Consider the following 27,087-nt stretch of genomic DNA (forward strand, 5'->3'; position numbering starts at 1 on the left):
CTCAATTTTGAGCACAAGGAAAGAAAGCAGAACAATGGACACTACTAGCAGGCATCTTCAGGTCCCTTGTACATGGAGAGCATATGTACCCTCAGTGGAACAGAAACAGGGACCAGCTAGTGAAGAACTAAAATAAAACAGTAGTAACAGTACTGCGGGGAATAAGCCTGCAATGGCAGGGAGATGGGCTGGAAGAACTAATAGTTCTTTTCCACATCTACTATAGTTATCCCCTTCCTCCAAAAAATATGATATGGTGCAGTTGGCTTTGTATATTAAGAACGGTTTTCTTTTGAAGCATTAGATATAGATCTTTGCCAGAAATAGGATTTTGGACTTGATGGACCTAGACCCATGGACCTAGACCGGGGGAAGGAGACCAAAGCCCTGAGGTAAGTGGGAAAGCGGGATACCGGGAGGAAGCACAGGCAGGAATGTCTGTGAGGGGAGGGCTCCTGCCTCATACTGGCAATGAGGGGCGATCAACAGGTTATCTCAAGTGCTTATATACAAATGCACAAAGCCTTGGAAACAAGCAGGGAGAACTGGAGGTCCTGGTGATGTCAAGGAACTATGACGTGATCGGAATAACAGAGACTTGGTGGGATAACTCATATGACTGGAGTACTGTCATGGATGGTTATAAACTGTTCAGGAAGGACAGGCAGGGCAGAAAAGGTGGGGGAGTAGCACTGTATGTAAGGGAGCAGTATGACTGCTCAGAGCTCCGGTACGAAACTGCAGAAAAACCTGAGTGTCTCTGGATTAAGTTTAGAAGTGTGTGCAACAAGAGTGATGTAGTGGTGGGAGTCTGCTATAGACCACCGGACCAGGGGGATGAGGTGGATGAGGCTTTCTTCCGGCAGCTCACGGAAGCTACTAGATCGCATGCCCTGATTCTCATGGGTGACTTTAATTTTCCTGATATCTGCTGGGAGAGCAATACAGCGGTGCATAGACAATCCAGGAAGTTTTTGGAAAGCGTAGGGGACAATTTCCTGGCGCAAGTGCTAGAGGAGCCAACTAGGGGGGGTGCTTTTCTTGACCTGCTGCTCACAAACCGGGTAGAATTAGTGGGGGAAGCAAAAGTGGATGGGAATCTGGGAGGCAGTGACCATGAGTTGGTTGAGTTCAGGATCCTGACGCAGGGAACAAAGGTAAGCAGCAGGATACCAACCCTGGACTTCAGGAAAGCAGACTTCGACTCCCTCAGGGAATGGATGGCCAGGATCCCCTGGGGGACTAACTTGAAGGGGAAAGGAGTCCAGGAGAGCTGGCTGTATTTCAAGGAATCCCTGTTGAGGTTACAGGGACAAACCATCCCGATGAGTCGAAAGAATAGTAAATATGGCAGGCGACCAACTTGGCTTAATGGTGAAATCCTAGCGGATCTTAAACATAAAAAAGAAGCTTACAAGAAGTGGAAGGTTGGACATATGACCAGGGAAGAGTATAAAAATATTGCTCGGGCATGTAGGAATGTTATCAGGAGGGCCAAATCGCACCTGGAGCTGCAGCTAGCCAGAGATGTCAAGAGTAACAAGAAGGGTTTCTTCAGGTATGTTGGCAACAAGAAGAAAGCCAAGGAATGTGTGGGCCCCTTACTGAATGAGGGTGGCAACCTAGTGACAGAGGATGTGGAAAAAGCTAATGTACTCAATGCTTTTTTTGCCTCTGTTTTCACTAACAAGGTCAGCTCCCAGACTGCTGCGCTGGGCATCACAAAATGCGGAAGAGATGGCCAGCCCTCTGTGGAGATAGAGGCGGTTAGGGACTATTTAGAAAAGCTGGACGTGCACAAGTCCATGGGGCCGGACGAGTTGCATCCGAGAGTGCTGAAGGAATTGGCGGCTGTGATTGCAGAGCCACTGGCCATTATCTTTGAAAACTCGTGGCGAACCGGGGAAGTCCCGGATGACTGGAAAAAGGCTAATGTAGTGCCAATCTTTAAAAAAGGGAAGAAGGAAGATCCTGGGAACTACAGGCCAGTCAGCCTCACCTCAGTCCCTGGAAAAATCATGGAGCAGGTCCTCAAAGAATCAATCCTGAAGCACTTGCATGAGAGGAAAGTGATCAGGAACAGCCAGCATGGATTCACCAAGGGAAGGTCATGCCTGACTAATCTAATCGCCTTTTATGATGAGATTACTGGTTCTGTGGATGAAGGGAAAGCAGTGGATGTATTGTTTCTTGACTTTAGCAAAGCTTTTGACACGGTCTCCCATAGTATTCTTGTCACCAAGTTAAGGAAGTATGGGCTGGATGAATGCACTATAAGGTGGGTAGAAAGCTGGCTAGATTGTCGGGCTCAACGGGTAGTGATCAATGGCTCCATGTCTAGTTGGCAGCCGGTATCAAGTGGAGTGCCCCAAGGGTCGGTCCTGGGGCCGGTTTTATTCAATATCTTCATAAATGATCTGGAGGATGGTGTGGATTGCACTCTCAGCAAATTTGCGGATGATACTAAACTGGGAGGAGTGGTAGATACGCTGGAGGGGAGGGATAGGATACACAAGGACCTAGACCAATTGGAAGATTAGGCCAAAAGGAATCTGATGAGGTTCAATAAGGATAAGTGCAGGGTCCTGCACTTAGGACGGAAGAACCCAATGCACAGCTACAGACTAGGGACCGAATGGCTAGGCAGCAGTTCTGCAGAAAAGGACCTAGGGGTGACAGTGGACGAGAAGCTGGATATGAGTCAGCAGTGTGCCCTTGTTGCCAAGAAGGCCAATGGCATTTTGGGATGTATAAGTAGGGGCATAGTGAGCAGATCGAGGGACGTGATCGTTCCCCTCTATTCGACATTGGTGAGGCCTCATCTGGAGTACTGTGTCCAGTTTTGGGCCCCACACTTCAAGAAGGATGTGGATAAATTGGAGAGAGTCCAGCAAAGGGCAACAAAAATGATTAGGGGACTGGAACACATGAGTTATGAGGAGAGGCTGAGGGAGCTGGGATTGTTTAGCCTGCAGAAGAGAAGAATGAGGGGGGATTTGATAGCTGCTTTCAACTACCTGAAAGGGGGTTCCAAAGAGGATGGCTCTAGACTGTTCTCAATGGTAGCAGATGACAGAACGAGGAGTAATGGTCTCAAGTTGCAGTGGGGGAGGTTTAGATTGGATATTAGGAAAAACTTTTTCACTAAGAGGGTGGTGAAACACTGGAATGCGTTACCTAGGGAGGTGGTAGAATCTCCTTCCTTAGAGGTTTTTAAGGTCAGGCTTGACAAAGCCCTGGCTGGGATGATTTAATTGGGGATTGGTCCTGCTTTGAGCAGGGGGTTGGACTAGATGACCTTCTGGGGTCCCTTCCAACCCTGATATTCTATGATTCTATGGACCTAGACCCAACCTGCTATGGCAAGGCAAATGTAATAGTCTGTGTGTGTGCATGCAGGCATGCACTCATGCAAGTAGCCAGGGTCTGGCAACCTGGAATGTACTGAACACTGACTGGTAAAACTAAATTTAAGAGGATGTCTACAATTGAAACTCACTGTCAAATTCAAGATGGAAAGAATAAGACATGTTATGAGAGATAACATTCATAACTGGTTACACACTGCCTTGGATTTATTACATGTTTTTGAGCAAGGTTTCTGGATCTAATCATAAGGGAATAAATATGGTGTGCCTGACTTTGTTTAAAAAAAAAAAAAGAGAGAGGGAAGTTTAAGTTTACATCAGATTAGCGGTGCTGTCATGCTGCTCCCCTGCTCAAAGCAGCGTGGGCAGCATAGCACACCAGCAATATTCAGTTCCAACAGAGAAGACATAACCAAAAGAAGAAGTGGTGTGTGGGACAGGGAAACAATACATTACTGCATGATCTGTATCACACTGCATGTTAGGAACATAGGAACTGCCATACCAGATCAAACTCTAGTTTCATCTAGTTCAATAGCCACAGCAACCAGTACCAGATGCTTCAGAGAAAACAACAGGCAGATATGGAGTAATCTGCAGTAGGCAGATAAGGAGTACTTTTCCCCCCATGTTAGGTCTCATTTTATCTGTAAGAGTTAGAGATTGCCTTAAGCCTAGAAGCACAAGATTTAATATCCCTTTCAAAATTTTGTAATAATGACAACTCTGGATAGAGAGGGAGAACAGAAGTTCACTATCTGCTTTCTCTAGAGCATTCATTATTTTATGTACTTTTATCATGTCCCCTCTTATTTGTCTCCTTTCTAAGGTAAACAATCCCAGTTTTCTCAATCTCTCTTCAGTTGATGAATAGGAAAGGATGAAAAGCAGCAAATGTTAATTGACAACATTAGTATTCTGTATACTAAGCAGGAACAAAGATGGCTAGAATAACTCACACGCACCCGCGACAAGCAGCAGCAGAACGTAAGGTTCAGGGACTATTCTGATAACATCCCTTGAAATGTAATACAATCACAACACTAGGTTTACTTTTGAGAGAACGTGAGCTAGTGATCTGAACAAGAAATGGGACCCACCAATTCCTGAACTCTAGTTGCAAGTCTGATACAGACCCTCCCTCTGTGGTCTCAGGCAAGTCACTTAACCCCTAGTGCATCTGTGTTCCCTTGTGCTGGGCACTGTTTGTTAAGCACCTTTAACAGAAGGAGTACAATATAAATTCGAAGCATTATCATCAGGGCTTCACATATTTCATAGACCCCTAGGGTTAGAAGGGACCACAATGGTTATCTAGTCTAACCCCCTGCCAAGATGCAGATTTGTTGTGTCTAAACCATCCAAGTCAGATGGCCATCCAGACTCCTTTTAAAAACCTCCTGTGAAGGAGCTTCCATGACCTCCATAGGCAGTCTGTTCCATTGTCCTATGGTTCTGACAATTAGGAAATTTTTTCCTGATATATTATTTAAATCTGCTATGCTGTAATTTGAACCCACTGCCTCTTGTCCTGCCCTATGTGGCAAAAGAGAACAACTTTTCTCCATCTTTTTTATGGCAGCCTTTAAAGTATTTGAAGGCTGCAATCATGTTTCTCCCCCGACCCCAATCTTCTCATTTTCCAAACTAAACATACCCGGTTCCTTCAGCCTTTGCTCATCTGGCTTGCATTCCATCCCTTTAAGCCTCTTTCTCACTCACTTCTGGATCCTCTCCAGATTTTCTACATCCTTTCTATACATTGGTGACCAAAACGGGACATAGTACTCCAGCTGAGGCCTAACCATCACCAAGTAGAGCAGTACTATCACCTCCCATGATTTACATGCAATGCCACTATTAATGAAACCTCAAATGGTATTTGCAAAAAGAAAAGGAGTACTTGTGACACCTTAGAGACTAACCAATTTATTTGAGCATAAGCTTTCGTGAGCTACAGCTCACTTCATCAGATGCATACTGTGGAAACTGCAGAAAACATATACACAGAGACCATGTGTATGGTATGCTGGGAGGAGGTATTGTTTCATGGTCTCTGTGTATATAATGTCTTCTGCAGTTTCCACAGTATGCATCCGATGAAGTGAGCTGTAGCTCACGAAAGCTTATGCTCAAATAAATTGGTTAGTCTCTAAGGTGCCACAAGTACTACTTTTCTTTTTGCAAATACAGACTAACACGGCTGTTACTCTGAAATTGTATTTGCTTTTTTTGCAATAGCATAGCACTGATAACTGTTGTTAAGGTTGTCATCCACCACCACTCCCAGACCCTTCTGAGCAGTGCTGCTGCCAAGCAAGTTAGCCCCCATTCTGTATTTGTGCGTTTGGTTTTTCCTCCCTAAGTATAGCACCTTAAATTTGTCTTTGTTGAATTTCATTTTGTAGTCTATAGCTCAGATGATCCCTTCTAATTTTTTACGCTATCTTGCAAATCTGATCAGTGTGCTCTCTATTCCTACATCCAGGTCATTAATAAAGATGTTAAATATACCACTGGACCCAAAACAAATCCCTGTGGAACTCCACTTAACACCCCCTGTCATAAATATAAAGGGAAGGGTAAACCCCTTTGAAATCCCTCCTGGCCAGGGGAAAGCTCCTCTCACCTGTAAAGGGTTAAGAAGCTAAAGGTAACCTCGCTGGCACCTGACCAAAATGACCAATGAGGAGACAAGATACTTTCAAAAGCTGGGGGGAGGGAGAGAAACAAAGGGTCTGTGTCTGTCTGTAGTCGTCTTGGCCAGGGACAGAACAGGAATGGAGTCTTAGAACTTTTAGTAAGTAATCTAGCTAGGTATGTGTTAGATTATGATTTCTTTAAATGGCTGAGAAAAGAATTGTGCTGAATAGAATAACTATTTCTGTCTGTGTATCTTTTTTGTAACTTAAGGTTTTGCCTAGAGGGGTTCTCTATGTTTTTGAATCTAATTACCCTGTAAGATATCTACCATCCTGATTTTACAGGGGGGATTTCTTTATTTCTATTTACTTCTATTTTTTATTAAAAGTCTTCTTGTAAAACACTGAATGCTTTTTCATTGTTCTCAGATCCAAGGGTTTGGGTCTGTGGTCACCTATGCAAATTGGTGAGGCTTTTTATCCAACATTTCCCAGGAAAGGGGGGGTGCAAGTGTTGGGAGGATTGTTCATTGTTCTTAAGATCCAAGGGTCTGGGTCTGTAGTCACCTAGGCAAATTGGTGAGGCTTTTTACCAAACCTTGTCCAGGAAGTGGGGTGCAAGGTTTTGGGAAGTATTTTGGGGGGAAGGACGCGTCCAAACAGCTCTTCCCCAGTAACCAGTATTAGTTTGGTGGTGGTAGCGGCCAGTCCAAGGTGTAATATTTTGTACCTTGGGGAAGTTTTGACCTAAGCTGGTAAAGATAAGCTTAGGAGGTTTTTCATGCAGGTCCCCACATCTGTACCCTAGAGTTCAGAGTGGGGGAGGAACCGTGACACCCCCTTCCAATCTGACATCATTCCATTAATAGCTACTCTTTGTTTTCAGTTGTTTAATTATGTATCCACTTAATGGTAGTTCTGCTGAGCCTGCATTTCTCCAGTTTACTTATCAGAATGTCATGTGGGACTGTGTCAAAAGCCTTGCTAAAGTCCAGGTATATAATGTCCACTTCATTCCCCCATCCACCAAACCAGCTATACCCTGTCCTCTAGAATATTCGCAAACTGAACTTTTTTATAATTTTTAAATTTTTCTCTGGTAGCTTCCCAGGGATCAAGGTCAGGCTGACTGGTCTATAGTTCCCCAGCCCCTCCTTTCCCCCCTTTTTAAAAATGGGCACTATGTTAGCCCTCCTCCAGTCTTCCAGCACCTCTACTGTTATGCATAGGTTTGCAAATATTATCGCCAGTGATTCTACAGCTCCATTATTCACCTCTTCCCAACTGCTCATTGAAGAATTTTGTTGCATTTAACCAATGAACAAGTGAACTGAGTGTTCACTGACAGTGCTGTCTTCCTGAGTCTGCAGACAGAATGAAATAACAGCTCAGACGTGAATTTTCCTGTTCATTTCAATGGGTTGTTAATACTGAAATCTAAAGATGACGATCCCAAACTACTTCCCCACACCTCCACAGGTGCTAAAAGTCCCAACAGTTTCCAGGCCAGTTGCTAATCCCTCCAGCATCACCCCCACCCTCCAGCTACCTACAAGGCAGTTGTATTGTCAGTACAAACATCTGCAACATACTTAAAAATGAAAATGTGGGGACAACATAAACTAACTTGAATTTAGTTTCAAAATTAATAACACCAGGACTATTGTTCTGGTTGTATTATACATTTTCCTAATTTAAATGAAGCTGCCACAGAATTTTCAGTCTGCTGCCCCAGAGTGTCTTGCTGAAGAATCTAGGGCTAGATTGCCAAAGAGTATTCAGCACTCGGTTATTAACTAAGGTCCATCAGTGGGTTTCCTATGGCACTTTGAATTCCAGAGTCCATTGTGTTTCCATATGGACACACAAAGGTGCACTGCACTTAAAAATGAACCTGTGCTCAGAAAAGTAGCTGCTTAAAATGACACGTTCCACTCCCCCTGGGTAACTTCGAATCACATCAGGTTCCTACAGTGAAAAAACAATTCCTCACTCCAATTAATCCTACAGAACTCACACAGTTAAGGGAGATTCTATTTTGAGCTAGATTCTATTTTGCTTCATGCATCATCAACATAACTACCAGATGCTAAATTCTACCTAGTGAATCTTTATGACTGGTGATGATGGAACAGGCAGAAAGAACTCAGCTTGATTTGCAGGTCACATATGGAACTTGTAATGCTGGTAATTAAAAAAAAAAAAAAAAACAACCCAAACCCCAAACAAAATCCCCCCTACCAAAACAAGAAAATCTAAACAACTTTTGACTTATGACCTAGTTCAATTTGAACTAGAAGCCAGTGAGGGAACCTAAATACTACATGGATCCTCACAATACTATTTTTTACAAAATCCATTTTCTGAATATAACAGCACTTTGCAATAAAGTGAGTATTTGGTGTTAGCCGTTTCCAAACTGTTTAATGCACACTTCTGTTTGACAACGGTGATTGCACTTAGCTGGATTCTATACAGAGTGACTGCAGTCTATTTTCTTCACTTATTTTGCAGCTCAAGTATTAGATCAACACTACTGCAAAAAAAGAAAAGAACTGGTTAATTACGACTAGCAGCAAATGAGCTATAATGGAGGTGTTATGAATGTAAATCAGTGACGCCTGATGCAGCAACAGCAGCATCTGTGCATGCAGCTTGCAAAGTAATGAGATTGTGATGATGTACTGGCATCCTGCTTTGATCACTTCATCTCGTTCAAGAGCTCTGCTGGGAAAACAAAGGTTAGTGGACTGACCTCCCTTCCTGCAGCTTGCACATGCACAAATAATATTAGCAATTGATCAAGGACTGATTTCTTTCCAACCCCTTTTCAGAACGGATGGTTTCATAGTTGGAGGCCATGGGTAAACAGATAGCACAAACTCCTACAATATGAAGTGTCATGTTCTAACATGTTGAGGTAATTGGCAATTCATTCTTCACCCTGTAACCAGAAACAGGTGTATGCTACTTTAAAAAAACATACCATCAACTGTGCAAAATGTGTTCCCTCTCATGCAAACAGGTTTGCTGGTACGTGCTCAAATGCGGGGGCAGTGAGATTTGTAGATTTTCAATCTACAGATGGCTCAGATGCAATAAAAAAAGAATTTGTAAATCTTAGCAACACAAGATTAAAGAAACAGAACAAATGCATCAAAAAAGACTGCATTTTTTAGCCTCCCTTTGTTTTAATACTGTAATTGGGAAAGAGTTAACTTGTGTTTATGTTAATTCCCAACAAAGCATGTTTAACACATTTAAACAAGAGGCTTTAGTCTTGAAAGGGATTGTGAAGCCAGATGCATCACTGCCGAGTTTATTTGCCAGCTACACTAAGAACCAGCAGTTCATACTGGTTGTGGGTCACTCAAGAAACTGCAGCCAGCAGCAAGAGCAGCCCTTAATGAGCACATCTATCAATTTTCAGGGGACTTGGTTGATTACCATTACACAAAAATAAGTACCATGCCAATTTAACTGTTGGCTACTGAAGCGTGAAGGAAGTGTTTCACTCACTTGATTTCATAAGGAAGTCTATAAAATTACTTAACATGTCCATGTGAGGAGATATCGGAGGCTGGAGGCATTTTAACACAAGTGTGTGTCCATCCACGTTAACGTGTGATGATGGGAAAAGATTCAAGCTGCACTAGTACATTATCTAAATAGATGTCTTCTTCCTATGCTCATTTTGAAGGGTTATTCCATCAAATTACCTTCCAGAAAAATCTGTATTTTTCCTATTTTAATGAAATCATTAAGTTAATGTCAACAAAAAGAAGTTTCTAACTACTGACTTGTTCAAGTCTTAAAGAAAAGCTTTTTTAAAATCTCACATGCAAATGCCAAGCTAAGTGAAAAACTGGTGATTACTTGAGGGGAGCATCTTTAATTTACCTAAGGTTTATACAAGGGGAAGGAGAAAAAGACATACAAGACATGGCTTAGTTCTCTTAATGAACAGGTTTATTATAGTACTGCTTTAAAAAATGAATAAATAGGTGAGTAGACCTACCATAAACCCACTGAAACCTTATTTGTTGGTCTACAGACATAGTTCTCAACACTCAAGTTATATTTGTTGAGCATCTCAACAAAATACTTAACATTTACATGCAAACTAACATGATTCTGTGCTTAAATTACAGCACATGAAGAAATCACAGATTCTTTTCTAAAATCCTCCGCTTCCACTTCATTCAGAATGAATCTACTTCTACCTAAAATGTACTTAATTAATATTTCATACAGCTTTGTTGGGTATTCTACATTCCTAATGGATTGTATTGATCAGAGCAAGAAACTTGAATGTCTATACCGCTGTAGAAGAAACTAAAATTGTCATAGATGAAGTGATCATTGTTTCATAGGTTTAATATGTTGAGTGGAGCTTCTGCAAAGCAGAGGCAACAAATAATGTTTCGGACTCAGACATGTTGAAACTCTGTTCAAATTGTGTCCCTATAGACATCATACACAGACTACATAATACCACTTAAACTCAGGTCTACCATGCTGACCAATATTGTATCATTGTTTCGTTGTTTACCAGGGCCTGCTGGAGGGTTTTGATGCCGTACGCGAACTATGACTTTGGCATCCCCACCGCCTCCCCCCTGCACATTCAATGTAGAGAAAAATGAGACGTCTAGAATGAACTTTTAAATTATTTACTTGGCATTGGAAATGAACAATGTAAACATAAAAATAGATTATTATTTTTTTTTTTTACTTTTCATTAATACTAACACAATTATTCTGTATAAAAAAAATTACCTTCCGTCTAATTTGGCACCCCTTAAAGCCTGGCGCCCCTGGTGACCGCCTAGTTTGCCTATATGGTCAGGCCAGCCCTGTTGCAGACCTGCCATCTGTCAGCATCCATCTGCTGTCTCTTGGCTTTTACTTAAATTGCAAGCTCTTTGCAGCAGTGACTGTCTTTTTGTTCTGTGTTTGTACAGTGCCTGGCAAACTGGGATCCAGTGCATGACTAGGGCTCTTAAGCACTACAGTAAGGCAAACAACAACAACACTGTGCATTCCCTCTAGCATAACTTGTTATCCAAACAACAAGAGTCCCTCATTCATGATGTGTAGGTTGTGCTATAAATCGTGCCATGTTCCCCCCTAAGGTTCCCACTGGGTTTGAACATTTCAGTATGGAATTATTTTCAGAACACTGAAATCCAGAATTTAATTGCAACTTTTAGTCCTGAGGGAATTCTGCACCAAAACATTAAAAATTGTGCATATTTTATTTGTCAAAGTAACATAATATAATCAGACCATTTTCAAATATTTTGGTAATTTATTACAAAATACTTGTCAGCAAGTATGTCTGTAATAATACAGACAACAAAAAAAGATTCAGGAACTGTTTTTTGACAAATAGATTCCTTAGTAGGCATATTAGCACATCCATATGGCTCCACAGCGAGGGACAGAGTCTTGCATGCATACACGCCCAGCCCTGCCCCCGTGATCCAGGTGTAGGGCAGGCAGGCTCAACCCAGCAGGATACAAGTGTGCAGGGGCTTATTGTAGGGAGATCCAGGTGTGGGGTGAGAGGGTTCTGTGTGGGGCAATCTGGGTGCTGGTGGCTCAGTAGGGTGTCTGGGGGCAGGGGGCAATCTGGATGCATGGGGGCTCATTGGGGAGTTCTGCGGGGTTGTCCAGGTGAAGGTGGTAGACTCAGCAGGGGTGGTGTGGGGGAGAGGGGGCTCGGCAGGGGAGTCTAGGTGCAGGGTGCTCAGCAGCAGGGGTTTGGGTACTGGAGAAGTGGGGCTTAGTCAGGTGGGGGTCTGGGTGCAGCTGGTTGGGACTCAGTGCAGTGGGGGTCCAGGTGCAGGAGGCTCGGCGGGGTTGGTCTGTGCGGAGATGGGTGTCCAAATGCCAGGGGTGAGGCTCAGCGGGAGGGGAGGGGGATCTGGGTGTGTGTGGGGTCTGGATGCACGGGGGTTGGGCAGATTGGGGGACAGCTCCTCATACAGTGACCTCTCCCGCCATGGCTGGGGAGCAGTAGAGGTAGGAAGTGGGGGGTGGTGGGGGTGCGGACCTTCCTGCAGCTGAAGGAGGTTCCAGGGGATGGGTCTGACCTCGCCCTGGGAGCAGCCCATACAGGGAAAGAGGAAGTGCTGTCCCCACCCAGCTCAGCTGGGACTAGCAGCTGGAGCCCAGCACAGGGTAGGAACCACCGGCTGTGGTGTCCCCAGCCCTGCCTCCCGATGCAGTGATTTACATCTCCCCCGGCTGCTCCCGAGCCCGAAACAGACGTGTTCCTCCCTCCACCCCCGACCACTGCTTGGGAGGGGTGCATGAATCAGTTTTTCTGCAGAGAAAGAATAAAATCTGTGGGGGACATTAATTCTCCACTTGCGCAGTGATGCCGAATTCCCTCAGGAGTAAACTTTGCCACTAACTTATTGAATAACCTGGAGTGAGTCCAACCTCTGTGCCTCAGTGTTGGAAAATTAAATGTCATGTAAAAATAATGTAAAATGTGCATGCTACAATTTACCCTTAGACATACTGTGAGGATTACTTAATATTAGCACAGCACTTACACATGTGGGGTTTTAAGAATAGTATTGTCTAATATTTTACCAGGGGCAAGTAAAAATAAAATGACTGAGTGCTAATACAGCACTAATAAGTTCCGTGCTACCTTTATAAGAGGAAGAAGCTAGTTACCTCAATTTTTTTTTTTAGATTCCAATGACCTCTGCCAAGCAGGGCTTCTAAAGAAGTCAGTGGGAGTTCAGCTCAGTGAAGGGCTGCAGAATCTGGCCCACTGTTTCCAAATATGTTTCAGTTTTCAGTTATTCAAAGACACTATGTCGTATTTTTGCTGGTATTCAGTAAATACTACATATTATTTTAAAAGTGAATTAATGCTCATGAAAGGTGAAAGCATGGAAGATTGAAGCTATTTATCCATAAAATGTGTCTAAACACAGGCAACAGCGCAAGCTATCTAGGTATTGCGATGAGCTCCCCATCTATGGAGTCTATAAGTTCAACAAGAAGACTACTGAATTCATTTTCATAAAACCCTTGTAAAACCCATTTTTCAGATGGGGACGCTGAGGTACAGGATGATTAAGTGACTCACCCAAGATTACACTGGTGATAGAGCAGGGAACTAAACCCAGATCTCCTCAGACCTGTCCAGTGCTTCAACCACAAGACCATCCTTTCTCTCTGCACTGCACTTTTAAAGTACAGAAAGTTAACACCATTGCTTTAGGATCGGGCAATAATATTTCAAGGTCTGTTTTTTTCCTTGTTCATTTAGACAAAGGACAAGTTGACAATAACCTCTTCCTAAACTTTTACTGTAGTACTTTCTTTAGGTCAACAAGTTAAGTAAAGATGATTCAATAAATTGAGCGTATCTCCTTCCTGACGTATGTACAATTGACCATAAATGATCAAAAGCAATCTGTGCTCCTAAATTCACTTTCCAGACAGGGACCTGAAAGTGTTTTACAAACATGAATAAATTAAATTTCACAGCACACTAGTTGCCAGTTGGAGGAATACCTCATTATTATCCTCTGCCACGCCCTCTGGTTCTCCCATCCAATTCTGGATCCAAAGTTCTAAGCTTCAAGGCCCTGAACAGGCAGATGCCTGGCTATCATATATATATATCATGTCTCCCATCAGAGCTGTGGAAGTTATCTAGGATCAGGTGAAACTATCAGGTCCCACATAGAAAGAATATTTAGAGGAAGGTTCTAAACTAGCCACTACAGTAAACTCACTGTGAAAAGAGATCAGAATAAGCTGAGAGGTCTTACTAAAAACATTGTGCATTCCCTCTAGCATAAAGTTAGATCAATCACAAGAGCCAACTCTTCACAGAGGCAATCCCCACAACTGTAGGGCTCAACAACATACAGGCAACCTCACAGTGAGCGGAGAAAAACAAACAAAATCCACCAGTAACATCCATCAGTAGGCCAAACTGAGTGGTACATAGAGGCCTCTATGGCCACATCTACCCTACACACCACTGGGGGCAGCATATAGTGTATGTATAGCTACATGCTGCAGTGAAAGCAACACACTCTTTTCCCCTGCTGGAATCTTTCCCTGAAGCAGGGGAAGGGTTTAGCAGCAGAGAGTTGGTGGAGCCTTTCCCTGCTGCACCCCCAGCTGCCGGAGTATTTCCCTGCTGCGGGGAAGGGCTCCAGCAATGGAGAGCTGCCCGAGCCTTTCCCCATTGTGGAAGTCGTTCCCTGAGATGAAGAGAGGCTCCACAGTGGGGAGCTGCCCAAGCCTTTCCTTGTCACCTCCCCCCTGCAAGCGCCATTCCCCGCTTGGGGAGTCTTTTAATGAGACAGGAAAAGGCTCCAGAAGCAGGGAGGCAGAGGGACACTGTAAAAAATAGCAGCATAGACAGGGAGGCACTGCTTAGGCAAATAGAGAGAAAGTGTAGGGAATGGACTCTCGGACATACCCACCCCCTTCAGGTATGCCTTTACTCTACTTGTCTGAGACACTGCTATTTAGATCTGTGCTGGGGGCTATGAGGTTATGCTCTCTATATGCCACTGAAAAAAACTGTGCAATGTACACATACCTATGGCTAAAAACTATCTGTGTACCTTCATTTTATACTGGTGTCTAGATGTCGGAGTGTTTGGCACTCTATAAACAGAGACAGAAAAACAGTGTTACAAAGCAGGAGGCCCAGAATTTGGCTCCCTCAAAGGCATTGGGAGTTTTGGAGCACTGAAGTGACATTCTTCGTTCCTGGAAAGAGGCTTACCTTTGTTTTGCTCTGCAGCAACACCACCTGGACAGTCCACAACAGCGTGACCTAATTCCCAGAGGCCACCTGGATTTCATCACTACCTCACAGCTTGCATTTCCTGGCAAAGTCCCCCAACGACTATGGAAAAGTTCTCTCCAAAACAGCAGCAGTACTAGCAAGGTAGTTTTGTGGCATGGGTCAAAATGGAACTGGTGAGGGGCAATGATACAGTTTGTAAAAATGCACTAATGCACAGCTGTTAAAGCTGAAATCCACCAAATGAAGTAAAAAACCCACAGAGGTGAAGGTAATAACATTTATTTTAGGTAGAATTTGGCCTCTACAATTATTTTATCCCTAACTGAATAATCAAGATGTTACTTGGCTCTGAAGACCATGGGGGAATAAAATGTCACCACTACAGCTGCCAAATTTCCTGCTACCAGCCCTCCAAATTAAAGGAAAAACCCATACAGATGCAAAATGTAATTAGTCAGTAAAAGCCCAAATCCTCACCCAAAGCCCTGCTCATCCTGTAATATTGCATTCTTTTCTTCTTGTGTATACTTCTAATTATGAGGGAGACATCTTCATAATATAATAATTCTGGTTATAATGTAACTGCTGGTAACATAACTCCTACATTAGAAAAGGCAGCATGCTCTAGTAATGTTGTTTTAATATAATTTGTGTACTGCAGGAACTGACTGAACCTGATCATTTAGAATTTGATCAATGTGAATTAGTGTCTTAGAGAGATAAACCATTTGATGATTTAGAATTTGATCAATGTGAATCAGGGCCTTAAAGAGATAAAACATTTATCATGCACATTTGGAATATCACACTAATTCATGCAGCACTGAAGTAGATAATAAGCAGGCATCAATAAATAGTGCAGACAAAATACAGAGGATATATGAGTTCTCTGATACAAGTCTATATAGGGTATTTAGTCTTCTCCCTTTAATGAAAGAATTGTGCATAAAGCCCACTGAAGCCACAAATGACATAATTTCAAGGACTGAAGGGAGGAAGGTAAGGAAAATGCAAGAAAGATAGGTAGATAGTTATTTCAAACTCTTGAAATAAATTTTAATTTAAAAGTTGAAACAGAATTCTAAGCTATCTGGATGAAACTTCCCAAAATTCGAGATGTTTAAAATGATTAGTGGAGCAGCTTTGTAACAATACCACAATTAGTGCTATTAATCTCACACTTTCAACTTGAAATCGTACTAACATGCAGCACATTGGTTTACACATTTAACAGAATTATAAATTTAGCAGTTCAACCTTATTTAATTCTTCTTTTACAGCCAATTAAACAAGCTCTTTAAACATTATTGCTTGAAACCCTGTCCTCCATTCTCACATTCAATTACACTGACACAAGAAGCGGCTGGTGATACCAAAAGAGCATCATCTTTAGGTTTCACTAAATCATTCATAATTTATGTATCAAACCCCACACCAAAGACAGTGTTAAAATAGCATTCATTTAGTTTAACCCCACAAGAGCATGGAAATTTACAGTTTTAAAAAGAGACTTTTACATGAACGAAAATGTGAAATATGGGGTAATAAAATCCATTTGCATCCCAAGTGTCCCTCACTATTTTTGCTAATTATGAAACATATCTGAACTTATAAATGTACTTCCAAATACCTTTTCTTCTAGTCTTTTCTGCCTCTATATAGCAATGAACCATATCTGGAACCACTAATCAGGCTACCCCAACAAACGCTGGCATCTTAGCTTACATACACACTACAGCGTAGGTTGGTATAAGTCAGTGGTTCTCAAACTGTGGGTCGGGACCCCTAAGTCATTTTAATGGGGTCACCAGGGCTGGCTTAGACTTGCTGGGGCCAAAGCCAAAGCCTGGGCCCCACCACCCGGGGCTTCAGCCCTGGGCATCGGGGCTCAGGTTACAGGCCCCCTGCCCTGGACTGAAGCCCTTTGGCTTCAGCTTTGGTTCACCCCACCCAGGGCGGTAAGGCTCAGGCTTCGCCCTCCCAACCCAGGGGGTGGGGTTCAAGTGGGGTCAGGCTTCGGTCCTCTCTCCTAAAATCTCCTGTTGGCTTAGAGTGTCTGCATTAGCAGCGTAGCTGCACCACTGTAAGCTCTGCAGTGTAGCCATAGCGTTGGATAAAACAGGATTGGGCTACAAACCTCCCCTTTTTAAAAAACACCCTTGTATTTGGCCCTCTGTATTTATTATTAGCATGGATTTCAAGGAGACTACTCTCATGCTTAAAATTAGGGATATAATTTTGTCAAGAGATAGAGTCACCCTGCCCCCTCACCCCAGACCTTGTGTCCTTCACATCCCTGGTGTCCTCCACATAAAGTGCCATAGCCATCAGCCTATTGGCTATTCTGGGGTGAATCAATCTTTCTAGTTTTTTTGCTAAAATTTTCAAGAGGTCTTGGTATCATCCCAGTGGGTAACAGGGAACGTTTTAATGTTCAATGACAAGAAAGCCATTTCTCACCCAGGTCTATTTTTAGAGACTGTTGACAAAGTGTATTTGAGTACAACTATCAGAAACTGCTGACAAGACGGATGAGTTTGCCAAGGTGCACTTGGGGACTTGGTCATCTATGGATGACCGTAAACAGGAAACAACTGGCTTCAAAAGTGTTTACGGGAGACAAGGAAGGTGAGATAATATCTTTGACTGGTCAAAATTACTTCACCCATCTTGTCTCCCTCATATCCTGGGACCAACATGGCTACAACAACACTGCAAACAACAATGAAAGATATAGTCTGAGGGTATATCTGCACTGCAGTTAGACACCCACGATTGGCCCACACCAGCTGACAAGGGCTCACAGAGCTCAGGCTAAAGGGCTGTTTAATTGTGGTGTAGACTTTCAGGCTTGGGCTTCAATCCAAACTCTGGGACCCTCCCACCTCACAGGGTCCTCGAGTCTGTGCTCCAGCCCAGGCCTGAATGTCTACACCATAATTAAACAGCCCCTTAGCCTGAGTCAGCTGACACAGGTCAGCTGCAGTTTTTTAACTGCATTGTAGACATACCCTAAGGATCTAATCCACGAATCATGGGACTGGAAGGGACCTCAAGAGGTCATCTAGTCCAGTCCCCTGCACCAATTGCAGGACTAAGTATTATCTAGACCAGGGGTCTCAAACACGTAGCCCGTGGGCCGAATGCGGCCCGTGGGGTTATTTTCTGCGGCCCGCCAGCTTCCCGCGGCCCCCCCAGCATTTACCTAGAGTGGCTCCGGCCTGGCACGCACTGGGGGCAGGGCAGGCTCCCTCCCTGGCTGCCTGCCCTTCCCCCGCACAGCTCTGGGAAGTGGCCGGAACCTGCCGGGGGGGAGGGCACAGGGGTCTGTGTGTTCCCCCATTCCTGGCCAATGGGAGCCTCAGGGGAGGTACCTAGAGGAGCGGCCAGCACAACACACAGACCCCTGTTCCCTCCCCCCCGCTCACTTCTCGGAGTGGCACGCGGGAAGGGCAGGCAGACAGGGAGCCTGCCCTGCCCCCAGTGTGCGCCGGGTCGGACCCGCCCCCTGAACCTCTCCTGCACTGCAACCCCCTGCCCTGAGTCCCCTGCCGCACCCCTCCTGCACCCTAACCCCCTGCCCTGAGCCCCTTGCCGCACCCCTCCTGTACCGCAACCCCCTGCCACACCCCTGCCCTGAGCCCCCTGCCACACCCCTCTGCACCCCAATCTCCTGCCCCGAGCCCCCTGATGCACCCCGGCCCCCTCCTGCACCCCAACCCCCTGCCCTGAGCCCCCTGCACCCCCTGGGGGCAAGGAGGGGGCAGAGTTGGGGTGGGAATTTCAGGGAAGGGGTTGGAATGGGGCAGGGAAGGGGTGGGAAGAGGCAGGGCCTCACAGAACGGGTGGAGTGGGGGCAGAGCCAGGGCAGCGCAGGTTGGGGGTGGTCAGTGGTATAGCCCTTGGGCAAATGTACTAGTCCTCATTATGCCCTTGTGGTCATTTGAGTTTGAAACCCCTGATCTAGACCATTCCTGACAGGTGTTTGTCTAACCTGCTCTTAAAAATCTCCAATGACTGAGATTCCACAACCTCCCTAGGCAATTTATTCCAGTGCTTAACCACCCTGACAGTTAGGAAGTTTTTCCTAATGTCCAACCTAAACCTCCCTTGCTGCCATTTAAGCCCATTGCTTTTTGTCCTATCCTCAGAGGTTAAGAAGAACAATTCTCCCTCCTCCTTTTAACAACCTTTTATGTACTTGAAAACTGTTACCGTGTCCTCTCTCAGTCTACTCTTCTCCAGACTAGACAAACCCAATTTTTTCGATCCTAGATATAACATCAGTTCACCTGTTATGCTTCCTTACTTGCACATGCAGGCCAAACTTCCCTGAAATTATTTTCCTTCAATGGTCATTCATGTCTCTGTTGACAATCAGAAGGAGGAAGTCTCAACAAGTCTGAGGATTTCACAATCCCATTCCCCATATCCCCTTTGCACAACTATTTTTCTGGTTAAAGGAGAACTGAATGGAATGCTTTTCACAACTGGTTTTTAAACTTCCCAGATGATTTTATGTTGTGTGATGTTAGGTACTACACCTAGAACCCTGCTGTTTAGGCCAGGCCTGTAAACATCTGGAAGAGCCAGGCAGTACTTGACTGATTTTGGAAATTGCTGGGGGCTGGAACACGGCAGGCCTCCCAACTCTGCAAACGAAGTCACTGGACATAAGTCACAATAGCTACTACCACCTACCAACTATTCCCTTATTTCATATCTAGTAACATGGATCAGCATTCATGTTGCGCTCTCCATCAGTACCTGGCCTGGGCCAAAAAAGCTAATGATCCAGCCAGCGGACCAAATTCGGTAATGAATCCTGGTCATGTGCCATGTTGCGCATACACTAAGAAAAATATATATTTTTTTAATTAAAGAAAGGAAGGAGGGTGCTAATTAGATGTTTCAAATTCAACGACGTTGATAAAATTAATTAGCCCCATAGATGGAAAGAGAGGGAGGGAAGGAACAACTGAATGATCAATAGCAACCAAACCATCTTCTCACTCCTACTTGCAGTCCCTCCAGATCAAGGTTGAAGCACAGTGTCATTGTGTAGTTCAATCAATACTTGTTCGATGGTCAGAAATGTTCAGTCCATAAGGCTGCAAACCTGGTACCTTTAACCAGCACTAAATTAACATAACACTAAACTAAAAAGAGATTCTCAAATAATATGTAAGTGAATACACAATGAAATGGCAAACAGATCCAACCACTGAAACATGTAGTAATTTTATAGTAAGGTTGTTAAAGACTTATCATTTTATTAAGCTACTATAAACCAGACGTAGTCGGGGGCAGGGTATCAGAGCTCTACATAGGCTTCCACACCTCCACCCAAAATATGGCCACAATTCCATAATTTTTGTCTACAGTATCTATTGGTAGATGGTGAGAGTAAAGGGTTGTAAAAGGTTATTTTCATACTCATACAAAAATGATGAATGGCACTTTCTGCTTAATGGAAGAATTGGCAGAAACTGAAAGTCCAAAGCTAAGGGTCAGAGTCTCTTTGGTCCATCAATTACTGCATCTTCATTTAACCATCCTCAGGTCTAATAATAATTCAACCTGACCTTCGCTATTACAGGCAAAGTTAAATCACTGATTTAAATACCTTTTATGCTAAACACGAATGGGATGACTACTACTGAAATGCAAGGTTGGCACCCAAGTTCTGGAATTACATTAACGAAGATGCATGTTTAAGGAGTAGAGTTTTTCAAAGCATTCTTAAATAGAATCAGGTGTAAATAAATTAATATACTACTAACTGTGCTGTCAATTTCTATGCAATCAAGGTAAATACAATATGGGCTGGTTACCAGATTTCACCAAAATTCTTTCATTTCAATAACCAGTCCTGCAAAAATATATTTCATTTGCCACCTTCCAAGCACAGGCTGCTAGGTCAGGTGGAGAAATTTTTGCCTATTTTAATATGAACACAACTTCATCATATTCACATACTCAAAAGTATCGGGGGGGAGGGAGGGGGAGCCTTACTTGAACCTAGCTTCCACTTCTTTGACAGCTTGTTGGTATTGCTCTGTGGTTACTTTGTAGAACTGTGCACTCTGAAAAGAGAGGAGAAAGTGAAAACGTTATGACCTAACGAATATTTATAGTGGTGAAAACATTCCTGGCACTCTACAGAACGTATAAAGAACCCAGGTCCCTGCACTGAACATCTTACAGTATAATCCTGACAAACAAAAGGTGGGATAACTGTTAAAGTACAAGATGAAGCAGAAGCATTATTGGTGAGCAGTTCACTGCAGAGCTAGAATGGAAAGTTTCTTATCCAGAGAAAATATTCTATATAGAAAAATGTTTCCATCCCGACTTGGGATGACAAGTCAAAATTTCAAAAACGGTCACAAACCAAAAATCCAAAAAAGTTTAGTTCGGGTCAAAATGTCTCATTTCAGTTTTGACTTTACGGTAGTTTAAATTTCTAAACAAAAGCCTCTTTCAAGTTGTAAAACTGGAAATTTTTATTTAGAAAATGTTGAAACAAAATTTATTAACAATTTAGCAACTTCCTCAATTTTTTCCATGTTAAAAAATTAGTAGAAACTGACTCTTTCCCCCAAAAAGTTTCAGTTTCAACAAATCTGCATTTTCTGATGAAAAAGCTTTTAGTCAAAAAATTCTGAACCAGTGCTAGTTCTTTGTATAGTAGGAAGGCTACATAAAAAACTGGTTTTAAGGAAGAACTGGAAGGAGGAGGATGACTGGAACATAAATCAGGAGGCTGTTGCCATCATTGAGGGAGTCATAATTTTTACATGATTGGATAATCCATAAATGGAATCCTTATTGTTGTGTGTATGTATTTACACTTGTGTACACTCAGACTTTATGTGGAGGCGATATTCATGTCATAAATTGCAGTTATGTTATAAATTAACCACTCATCCTCTGACTGTCCAACTGGCTCTTTGCTCACCAGTTCATTTCTTTCTAACTTATTCTAATAGTCCAAACTTTGAGTAACTTCCAACAGCTGCTATTTTATCTTTTTAAAATCAAGCTGCCTTTGTTAGATAGTTTTTCCCTTTCACCAACAAGTGATATGGGGCGGTTGCTGACCTGTAACTTTAGGTTCTTTGAGATGTTTGGTCCTTAGCTGTATTCCATTGTGGGTTATGCATGCACACCATGTGCCCAGTCTCAGAGAATTTAAAAGTAGGGCCTGTTGGTTGGCACATGAGCCCTAGTTCATCTCTTGCCTGGGATCAAGGGGATAAAGGGCAGAGTGGACCGACTGACTCTCCAGTTTCTTCTCTACCGCAAATCAGATAGGATCTGAAGTGGAGGGGAACGAGGGTGGATAGTGGAATACAGATAGGGACCACGCATCTCAAACCTCCCCTTTTTCTTTGAGCGATGGTCCCTATTGTATTCCACTGTGGGTGACTGACAAGCAGTACCTATGTAGGATGAGAGTGCAAAGATGTAGATGGTAGAGCTGAGTGGAGGACTGCCATCCCAAATGAAGTATCAGCAGAGGAGTCCTACACCAGAGCATAATGTCTCGCAAAGATGTGAACAGAGCTCCACGTGGCTGCTTTACAGATGCCAAGGAGGAGTACCTTCTGAAGTGATGCCACAGTTGTTGCTTGTGCTCTGGTAGAATAAGCTCTTACCCCAGGGGAAGGTTCAATAGCTGATAGAATAGAATGCTGCCAGAGATCCATTTGGAGGCTCTTTGGTTGGAAATGGCATGTCCCCTGATTCTTTCTACTGTAGTGATGAATAGTTTCTGAGATTTCCTGATTGGTTTTGTTCTTTGCAGGTAAAAGGCCAAGTCCTGCCAAACATAAGGGAGTGGAAACTTAATTCCTCTGTGGAAGCGTGCGGTTTTGGGAAGAACACAATAAGTAAATCGACTGGTTAAGGTGAAATTCGGAAACTACTTTAGGAATGAATTTAGGGTACAGATGCAAATAAAACTTTTCCTTTTGGAACACAGTATAAAGGAGGCTCTGCCAACATTACTCCAAGCGCACCAATCCTTCTAGGTGAGCTGACGGCTACAAGGAAAGTGACCTTCATGGAAAGGAGAGACATGGAGCAAGAGGCTAAAAATTCAATGGAGGGCCTTGTGAGTACTGAGAGAACAATGTTTAAGTCACACTGGAGAGTAGGCTTCTGAAAAGATGGAAAGATTCTGACTAGGTCTTTCCAGAATCTACTGGACAATGGATGTGCAAAGTCCACGTAGGCCTGAGAAGGTGTATATCATGCACTGATTGCCACCAAGTTGACTTGCAAGGAGCTGATGGATGAGTCTGATGTCTTCAAAGAGACGATACAGTCCAAGAAGAGAGGAATATGTGCAGTTTCTGGGATAACATCCCTTTGACATGCCCAAGAAGAGAAGCGCTTCCACTTAGCTAGGTAACATCTTATAGTAGAGTCCGTTCTACTACTAGAAAGGATGACTTTCATGACTGTGGAGCATGAACATTCTAAGGACGATGCCCATCCAAATATCAAGCCCAGAGGTGGAGCGTACACAGAGCGGGGTATTTGATCTTGCCATTCCACTGGCTCAGGAAACATTGGGAGGATGGTTGATGGTTGGGAAGACATGTGTAGGAGGTTGGGAAACCAAAACTGTCTAGGCCAAAAGGGATGATCAGATCTGTCCTGCTGGATTCTGCATAGAACTTGTAGCAGGAGCACCAGAGAAGGGAAGACATAGTTGAACTGGTCCAAGCAAGGAAGAAGCAGAGGGTCACCCTGGGAGTGGTAACTTAGGGCTCCTCTGAAGCAATATATGGTGCAGCTCCCGTTTGCTTGAGAAGCAGTCAGGTCTCTGGTTGGGGTTCCACATAGATTGAAAATATTGCGCAATACCATGTCATGGAGCTCCCACTCATGTTTGATTGCAAAATATCTGCTGAGGGAGTCTGCAAGCATATTTTGCTTCCTCAGAAGGTAAGCTGTTGATAGGGTGGTTCTATTGTTGATACACCAGTTCCAGAGACTGACTGTTTCTGCACATAGGGAGATGGATCTCACTCCTCCCTGCTTGTTGATATAAAAGACAGTCATAACATTGTCAGACATTATAATGACATGGAGAATGTGAATAAATGGAAGAAAAGACCTGAATGTTTTCCGGACTACTCATAACTGAATGCTTTCCGGACTAGTCATAACTCCAGGATCTTAATGTGCATCATGGACTCTTGAGATGTTCAGGTACCTTATGATGTGTGCCTGTTCACGTGGGCTCCCCAAACTAACAGAGATACACCTGTAATAATGGTCCTGTGTGGAAAAGAAGGGAGAAAGGGGACACCCATGCATACCTGCCGAGGAGTTGTCCACCGTTACAGGGAAGACAATACTTTGGCCAGAACTGTTACCGGTTCGTGGAAGAGTGGTTTGGAGAGTATACCAATGCAGCACCATTTGAAGGCAACGAAGGTGGAGTCTTGCGAACGGGGTAACATAGGTACCCAAGGCCAAAACAGCTTTACAATCCTGCAGTCAATGCCACCGATACATCCTCTAGCTCTATGGCTATTGCCATCGTCCTGTGCAGGGAATCGTGGTTCCTTAGGGAGGTCCAGAATGCCAATAAGGACCTTCCCTTCGATGAATCACACTTCCCTTCAGTCAGAAGATGGATAAATCCCTGCATACCCTGAAGGACTCCAGAGCTACCTTCCACTCACTGGAGATACACAGGCCTGCCCATAAGAGGAAGTTTTAACGCCCATTGTTCAGACCTAAGCATATGGCTAAGTAGTTTTTCCATCAGAGGCCCTATGAACTACCACGCAAGAGACAGAGGGTTCAAAAGTCCTGCTTTCCTTCACCCTCTGCAACAGGCTCTACATCTCAGTCTCTGAATCAACATTATTTTTCACGGGAGCTTGAGAGTCACGAAAGACTAAGGCTATCTCTACACTAGTGAGCTTACAGCAGCATAGCTGCACCAATGTAGCTGAGTCGCTGTAAGATATCTAGTGTAGCTGCTCTAAGCCAATGGGAGAGAGCTCTCCCATCAACATAATTAATCCACCCCTAACTGGTGGATTACTGTCGTGCTGGTGAGTGCGGTGGGAGGAGGTATTTTTTCATGCTTTGTGTGTATATAAGATCTTCTAAACTTTCCACAGTATGCATCCGATGAAGTGAGCGGTAGCTCACGAAAGCTTATGCTCAAATAAATTGGTTAGTCTCTAAGGTGCCACAAGTACTCCTTTTCTTTTTACTCCCATTTGAAATACTGGTACATAGTCAATATTCATAACTTCATATACAATGATAGCACATGTAATCCAATAATCAACAGATCAAGGCTTTTAGAAGGATACCTTACAAGGCATACTTTGTACAAAACATGTCATAATTACATCACCATGGTAAATATGGGGGTGTCAATGTGTTGCTTTGGGGTACAGAGTGTCACAATTAGTTCACCCATCTTGTCTCTCCAGAAATGTATTTCCATCTTCCCTTAATTCTGGAATGCCTCTCCCCCTGACTCCACCAATCACCCACTTTCAAAATGCAAGACAGGCAAGATTCAACCCATGGGCAGTAAAAACTTTTCTAGACCCGAAAATGTTGGAGCTTCACAGTGGGATGTACAATATTCTAAGACAATTGACTAACAAGTTGTGACATTTTATGTCTAGATAATGTACTTTTTTGTAATTTTCAAGAGGTTTTTATGGCTTGATCTGAGCTCATCTGAACTCCATGTCGGCAGAGTTGGACTCAGGGTAGATCAGCTGAGGCACTTGGCTTCATAGTAGGAAGAATAAAAAATGAAGTCAGTCATACAAAACTGTTCAAAACTTCTCTAAAATAGTTTTTCTGTAACATGTGGGTCATATACAGAGCACTTGATGTGGTGTGGTACAATGGGTTTGTTGGCACTTGCTAGACCTGATTTAGGGCATTGAAACTCTTGAGTAATGTGGCATCACAAAAATCATGCCATTATGCCAATGAAATCTTTATTCCACATCGTACTATCACATATTTTATTTTTTTTTACATATACACTTTTAAAACTCGAGTTTAATTGTTTACACAGTGTTACAATTCAAGGTTAATTACTATGGCATCCATAAAACATTTAATCTATTTAGATGGCCACAACACAGTCCATGGAAACTATCATTCTAGATTTTCATGCCCCTCTGCCATGTACATTGGTCAAACTGGACAGTCTCTACGTAAAAGAATAAATGGACACAAATCAGATGTCAAGAATTATAACATTCATAAACCAGTCGGAGAACACTTCAATCCCTCTGGTCACGCAATTACAGACATGAAGGTCGCTATCTTACAACAAAAAAACTTCAAATCCAGACTCCAGCGAGAAACTGCTGAATTGGAATTCATTTGCAAATTGGATACTATTAATTTACTATTAAATAGAGACTGGGAGTGGCTAAGTCATTATGCAAGGTAGCCTATTTCCCCTTGTTTTTTCCTACCCCCGCCCCCCCACCCCCAACGTTCTGGTTAAACTTGGATTTGTGCTGGAAATGGCCCACCTTGATTATCATACACATTGTAAGGAGAGTGGTCAGTTTGGATGAGCTATTACCAGCAGGAGAGTGAGTTTGTGTGTGTGTGTGGGGGGGGGGGGGTAAGAAGACCTGGATTTGTGCTGGAAATGGCCCACCTTGATTATCGTGCACATTGTGGGGAGAGTGGTCGCTTTGGAAGGGCTGTTACCAGCAGGAGAGTGAGTTTGTGTGTTTTGGGGGAGTCGGGGGTGAGAAAACCTGGATTTGTGGTGGAAATGGCCCACCTTGATTTTCATACACATTGTAAGGAGAGTGGTCACTTTAGATAAGCTATTACCAGCAAGAGAGTGAGTTTGTGTGGGTGGTTTCTGGAAAAAAAAAAGGGGGGGGGTGAGAAAACCTGGATTTGTGCTGGAAATGGCCCACCTTGATTATCATACACATTGTAAAGAGAGTGGTCACTTTGGATGGGCTCTTACCAGCAGGAGAGTGAGTTTGTGTGTGTGTGGGGGGGGAGAGCGTGAGAAAACCTGGATTTGTGCTGGAAATGGCCCAACTTAATTATCATACACATTGTAAGGAGAGTGATCACTTTAGATAAGCTATTACCAGCAGGAGAGTGGGGTGGGAAGAGGTATTGTTTCATGGTCTCTGTGTATATAATGTCTTCTGCAGTTTCCACAGTATGCATCCGATGAAGTGAGCTGTAGCTCACGAAAGCTTATGCTCACATAAATTGGTTAGTCTCTAAG

General features: G+C 43.4%; 1 protein-coding gene across 2 annotated transcripts in view; it reads right to left on the reverse strand.

Annotated features, from left to right (window-relative positions):
- Positions 1-27,087, reverse strand: part of CHCHD3 (coiled-coil-helix-coiled-coil-helix domain containing 3) — a 248,719-nt gene that overhangs the window by 33,704 nt on the left and 187,928 nt on the right. For both annotated transcript variants that reach the window (XM_073328860.1, XM_073328859.1), the window contains exon 6: positions 20,829-20,899. In XM_073328860.1, the coding sequence (XP_073184961.1) occupies positions 20,829-20,899 (71 nt within the window). The remainder of the gene's footprint in view (positions 1-20,828; positions 20,900-27,087) is intronic.

This window comes from Lepidochelys kempii, chromosome 1, assembly GCF_965140265.1.
Source record: "Lepidochelys kempii isolate rLepKem1 chromosome 1, rLepKem1.hap2, whole genome shotgun sequence".
Taxonomy (NCBI): Eukaryota; Metazoa; Chordata; order Testudines; family Cheloniidae; genus Lepidochelys; species Lepidochelys kempii.